This window comes from Mixophyes fleayi, chromosome 2, assembly GCF_038048845.1.
Source record: "Mixophyes fleayi isolate aMixFle1 chromosome 2, aMixFle1.hap1, whole genome shotgun sequence".
NCBI classification, from domain to species: domain Eukaryota; kingdom Metazoa; phylum Chordata; class Amphibia; order Anura; family Limnodynastidae; genus Mixophyes; species Mixophyes fleayi.
Window position 1 is genome coordinate 9428624 of NC_134403.1, and position 6672 is coordinate 9435295.

Here is a 6672-nt window from a genome sequence, read left to right on the forward strand (position 1 = left end):
AATTATCAGCAAGTGGCCTTCAGTCCCTGTATCTCATGACATGCAGATGATACCTCAAAACTGGCAGATACACGCCCTAATGAATTAGCCTATAATCTATAGCTCCCTCATTGGTTCTATACATTTCTTGATATGCAGTTGGCTCAGTCTAATGTGATACTAATTTGTATATTATTTAAATTGTGTCAACCAATATAAAAGCTCACAGCTATTCCCCGATTTGGGATTGCAGAGCAGTGATTGTCGAATAGCCTATATCAGTTGTTTAACTACACAGATTGTTATTTGGGACATGTGTGTCTCAGTTATACATACTCTGCACTGATTTGTGTTTAAGGATGTATATATCATACATTCTAGACAAATACTATAACAATTTGATCATTCTGAGGTACAAATTTAAACCACTGCACTTTACACATTTTAATAAATTTGCTGGAACATTATATTCATAGATATACTAGAGGTACACGTTGCTGGAGGAGAATACCTGGAGTTTACCTAATGGTAAATTTACGTGAAAGCATTCTGACTCTTTTGTCCTGGTAGAACACATTGCAACACTCGTCTGCTCTTTTACATTTTGGAAGTTATGCTGTACTCTGTGGTAGCACCTCCCTGTGACTATTCATGAAGTTAATTCAATCTGACAGGATACTATTACTACTTTATAAAGTTTCAACCTGGTAGTCAACTGGGCCAGCACAGTGGCTTAGTGGTTACCACTTCTTTCTGCCTTACAGCACTGAGTCCTGAGTTTGATTCCCGACCATGCCCTTATCTGTGTGAAGTTTGTATGTTCTCCCCATGTCTGTGTGGGTTTCCTCCAGGTGCTCCGGTTTCCTCCCACACTCCAAAGCCATACTGGTAGATTAATTGGCTGCTATTAATTTGAATATTATCTCCCACGGTCTGTGTGTGTGTGTGTGTATATATGTTAGGGAATTTAGACTGTAAGCCCCAATGGGGCAGGGACTGATGTCAGTGAGTTCTCTGTACAGCGCTGTGGAATTAGTGGCGCTATATAAATAAATGATGATGATTATGATGTTGATTGTTGATAACCAGCCCCTAAAACGAGTGGAGCTTTATACAGAGTGATGATGTCTAAAACTATTGGATTTACAGATAGATCTAGTTCAGCGATAAATGCCTTCTGACTAAAAGTCAGATGTCTTAGTAAGACCATTTAACTAATGGGTGTTGGGTTGCCATCTACTCACAAACGGACCCAACCATATGTCCGATTACCTTGAGTAAGTAGAGACAGCAGGATCTCACTCAATTATTCGTGAGCTAACCTGACAATGGGTTTCACCTCACTGGAGATGGTTGGTGGGGAAATCCTTGAATTGGTTAATTTTCATTAGGGAGAATCTGCATACCATACAGGTGTAATGGCCGATGGTATGTCCATGCTGGTCTATTGTTATCCCTAGGCTCTCGTGAAGGATCAGCATATCTGCCCGTAACATGTGGACTCTCCTTAAGTAAGTCAACTGTCCTGCTGGTGATATTGCCAGGTCCCTTGATGAGATAGTCTTGGCCCACCCATTAATTACGGTGGATAGTGTCCCGTTATATGGACCAGATGGGGTTCATCTCACAGAGGACAGTAGTTGGTTTTTTTTTGGAGCTGCTTTACTGGCGGCTAAGGGGGTAGTAAGGTCACTTTGTTGCGGGCTGTTCATCCGTTAAGGAACTTCAGCGTGGCAGGAAATCTTTTTCAGTCAGCAACTAATTCATACTGTACTATCGCTAATTGGCAGCATGTCACTGCCCCCTTCAAAGCACCCTGGCTCTTGGTTCCTTTGTGTGGGAGACATTTTGACTTGCTTTGTGTGGGCACGTCATTGTGAGCCCAGAGGGGGGTAGTCACTATGAAGCCAGTTTTAGCACCGGCCAATAGTAAAAGGCTATGACCTGGGAAGACTTGTTAGTACCTGTGGCCATACACTGTTTGGATTTGCTATTAGTTGTTAGCTGACTCACAATTTCCTTTTGCTGCATCTTACTATTTAATTCAACATACTGTGATCTATTTTGCCAAAATTTAAATGGTTGTCAATGTCTTTATTTATGTATGTTTAGTGTGTAGGACTAAACAGTAAGAGAAGTTTTATGCAATGAAGAAGAGGAAACAAGAGTATGCAGTTTAAAAAAACTAATCTTAAGCCAAACACTTAAGATGAATGAAGTGGCAGCAAAATGTTTACAGTGTCAGTGACTGTAGCTATTGTATGTAATCTTATTATCAATTCAACATGAGATTTTCTGTTGTTGGGGTAAGGTATACATTGCAGACTCAAAATTTACATGCTACATTATTTGAAATTCCCTATGTTTTATTTTTTTCAACACATTAATGTACATAGGTTCATCTATATTTATAGAAGAAGACTTTCCAAAAATATTCCCGGATCTGCTTTGTCTTCATGCCATACACAAGTGGATTTAGCATGGGGGGAACCAGTAGGTACATGTCAGAGAGAATAATGTGGATATAGGGTGGAATCCTCTTACCATACCGGTGAGATAGGAAAGAAAATATGGCCAAGACATATAAAGTGAGAAAGACACAAATATGAGGTGTACATGTGTTAAATGCTCTCAGACGAGAGTCTTTAGATGGAAGACTGAAGACTGCACGGAAAATCATGGCATAAGATATTAGAATAAACAGCAAATCATCTCCTAGAATAGTAAAGGCCACAAATAACCCATAACCGCTATTTATTCTAATGTCAGCTGCGGCAAGTTTCACAACCGCCATGTGCTCGCAGTAAGAATGCTCTATGATGTTGGTCTTGAATGCTGAAAATCTCTTGATTAAAATAAGGCATGGACCTACCAAAATAGCAGCTCTCACCAGCAAGATGATGACCAATTTACCTATCAGATTATTGGTCATTGTGGAACCATACCTGAGTGGCTGACATATGGCAATGTAACGGTCAAATGCCATGGCCAGTAATAACCCAGATTCAATGCTTGTAAAGGAGTGGATGAAGAACATCTGGAGAAGACATGCATCAAAGCTAATGATTCTGTCATTGAACCAAAAAATACACAATACTTTAGGGGCCATGCTTGTGCTAAGTAGGATGTCATTGAATGCCAGCATGGAAAGGAATATAAACATGGGCTTGTGGAGTCCAGGTGATGCTGAGATAACAACCAGTAGTGTGATGTTTCCCAGCAAGGCGAGTATATAAAATATACAGAAGGAGGTTGAGATCAACTTGTGTTCATTCTCTAGACCAGGAATCCCAACCAGTATAAAAAAGGTGGGATAAACTGTGGAATTTAACATGTTTAGTTTCAGCCCATTGAATCTGCTTATCATCCCCTGCTTATAACATTGGTGTACCCTGGAGATTAGATAAATACAAAATATCAATTTACTTACAGAAAATGGATCATACCATTGAAAACTCAGTGATGGCTTTGAATTATATTTGTGCCTACATGGCTGTAAAGGTCACTTAAGATCAGAATACACAGTGCAAGTGTCCTACTAGCACTACTAAGGTATATCAAAGCTCTAATTGCAGAACAAATGCCTATTCCTGTCGAACTACACATGGATCAAGAGGATAAACATATAGAACATGACAATGGGTGGCCTAGGCAGTTCATGAACATTACTCTTTGTTACAGGGCAGACACAATCATGCACCAATCTGAAATTTCATTTTAATGAATAGAATCCTTAAATGGTCTGAGTTGCAATTTTTTTGTCGCAATAAAAAAATTTTACATAACACCTATCACATAACAAATGCAATGTAAGGCAATACTTGAAATTAAATTTTAATGATCTGCTTCCCATTTGCTCAGATATGCTACAAGTAAGGCACATATCGAAGTGACATGCAGACTAACAATATTTAAATAAAGTTAATATAAATATAGGCTTCACTAAAATAAGTCACAATGTCCTCTTACTGCCATAAGTTATATATTTTATGAATTAAGATTTAATGAGCAGTATTTTGGGAAATAAAAAGTATAGGTTTCCACTAACATTGAGGTGTTTGTGCTTAGTTGTGTAGTTGCAACATTTTCACTTGTGCAATGGGTGTACTGTAGAGATCCACCGTACAAATAGCAGTAGTCGCACACATTAGACACCCAAGTAGACCGTGACCTAGCTGAATGCAGGTGTGAACATATATGCATTGAAAGTTGCACATAAATACTTTGTGAAATGTTTTTCATAGAGTCATAAATTACTCTAATCACTAGACCTAATCTTGATACCTTAAATCCTGCTATCTTCTCCTCTTCACTTGAAATTTTCTTCTCCATCATATCCACCCTGGCCTGTCCCAACCAGATGGCCTCCCGCTGCCACCACACGCTCATCTTTGCCCTTTCATCTGTGGCCCCCATGTCTTCCATTCCAAATCCCCTCCTTTTTCAATTCAAACTTACCTATTTCCTTCAAAAATGCTTACATACCTCCAAATGCCACTGGAGGAAATCTTGCTCTCAGACAGACTTGATACGTTTCATGTTCATCTTCTCGTCCTACAGCTCTGCCCCTTCACTTGCTAAACAATCTTTCTTCCAGCCTTTCATCTCCTCCCAATCTTCCAATCCTTGCTGTCTCTTTGCCACCATAGAGTCCCTCGTCTGCCCTCCACCTCCTCCCCTTCTTCCTTACTGTCCCTGACTTTGCCTCCAGTTTCACCTCTGAAATTGTTTCCATCAGGTATGAAATCTCCCCCACCCATTTTTCTTCTTCCCCCCTTACAACAGCCCCCTCCTCTACCTCCAGCCACCACCTCTTGTGCACCTTCTGTCTGACCATGGATGATTAAGTCTATTTTATTCTATTGTCCTCTCCTTCCTCAACATGTCTCCTAGATCACAGCCCCTCTCACTTCCTTTGCTTTCTTCACTTCCTCCTCCACATCACTTGCTTCCTCTTTTCCACCTCTCCAACATATCCCTCTCTACCGGCATCTTCCCCTCATCCCTCTCAATATCTCCCTCTTGGTTGAAAACATAACTCTCTCTCCCATTACCCAGGACCGCTGCTTTGGAGTCACCTTGATACCTTTACCCCTGATATCTAGTCCCTCACCAAATCCTGCCATTTCCTCCTCTCTTCTGGCGACAGACCACCTGCTATGTTACGTCAGATGTGTGTTTGCCTGCTTTACGTGCATTTTTGATTTTTGTTTAAAAAAAACCCCATAATTTACGCTCGTTTTGCGTGTCTTAATGAATCAGGCCTCACACAGACACATAATACAAATCCTACAACCAATGTGCAGCAGGTTACGGCAGTAATTGGGGGAATATGATTGATTTAAATTTAAAATTCAACTGAACATACAAAATAAAAACAGATATTTAGGGTATAATCGCACCAGTCGTCAGCCTGCAATGTTCCCCAATCTAATCCGCATTCCAATAAAGAGAAACTGACTGCAGCAGAATAAAACTCACACAAGGCTTCAAATAAGGACCATTAATCCCTTTGGGTAGAACAAGGGACATTCACATGGATGTTCTGGGTGATACAGGGAGGATGTTGGATGGAACAAAGATGGACAAATGTAGAACAAGTTGGTGATTTTTAAAATACATTTATATTTAAAAAATATAAAGAATCAGTCACTTATATTTCCCCTGTACTACAAAAATTATTTAGATTTTTTAATCCATAATTCACCCAACCCCCATGTACAGACCAGAACACGTCACACCCTATCTACTGACACCAATCTCACACCAGCAGAGGACAAACTGTGTCTTAGTTACCCAGACCAGGTCCATCCAGTTTGGAGATAAATGTGTCTCGGCTAAAGTATTGCCGGAACTTCCTGATGGGCTTTGTCTTCAATAAAATTGACATTTTAAATAATCATCATCATCATCATCATTTATTTATATAGCGCCAACAAATTCCGTAGGATAAACACAGTAATATACAATACTGGGTAATACAGACAAAGAGGGGAGAAGGCGCTGCTCGCAAGCTTACAATCTATGGGACAGAAGTAAAAAATTACTGCAAAGCCCTGAGAATCGGCTGTTTCCTTTGAACCATTAAATGTGCCCCCTAGTGAGACTGAGAAGAAGTTCTGGTTATTAGTTCATTAAATCGATGGCTTGCTCAGGCTCCTATGTGGAGGTTTTAAGGAAATTAATGTTTGATTATGTCATTGTGATGTTTTTTAATAGTTTTGAATTATTTATTAGGTTTATTATTTTTAGTAAAATAAGTATTGAGCCAATCTTGTTTGCAGCACTTTCTGTCATAGGGTAGTTGCTGATAAAGGGAATCCTATTGTACTGTTCAGAATTGTGATATTCTATGTATATGTATTATCTACAAATATTGCATTCATATTTTATTGTAAACATCTAAAGGGGGTTTTCCTGGCACCTATATACCCCCACAACTACCCACACTTACCTCTGTATGTGTCCAGATATATCATGCCTGATCTGGCAATCTTTCCTCTGCTTTATATGAAACAAGAATTGTGCAGGAAATCAGTTGGTACAAAGCAATAACAGAACTTAGTTTTATGAAATAATGATATAGAAATGATTTGTAAAGTATCTAACATGTTGTGTGTCCTGTTACTATGTGTTATATATCAGAGTGCAGACAGCTCCCAATCCAAACTAAATTTATAACTGATATAATTT

General features: G+C 39.3%; 1 protein-coding gene across 1 annotated transcript; it reads right to left on the reverse strand.

Moving 5' to 3' along the window:
* Nucleotides 1-2377: 2377 nt before the first annotated feature.
* Nucleotides 2378-3313, reverse strand: LOC142139750 (olfactory receptor 52A1-like). Its single transcript, XM_075197619.1, has one exon. The coding sequence runs from the start codon at nucleotides 3311-3313 to the stop codon at nucleotides 2378-2380; it is 936 nt and encodes a 311-aa protein (XP_075053720.1).
* Nucleotides 3314-6672: the final 3359 nt, after the last annotated feature.

What these genes read in the sequence shown, in the direction of transcription:
- LOC142139750 (XM_075197619.1), bottom strand. Translation starts at nt 3,313, where the DNA reads ATGTTAAATTCCACAGTTTATCCCACCTTTTTTATACTGGTTGGGATT.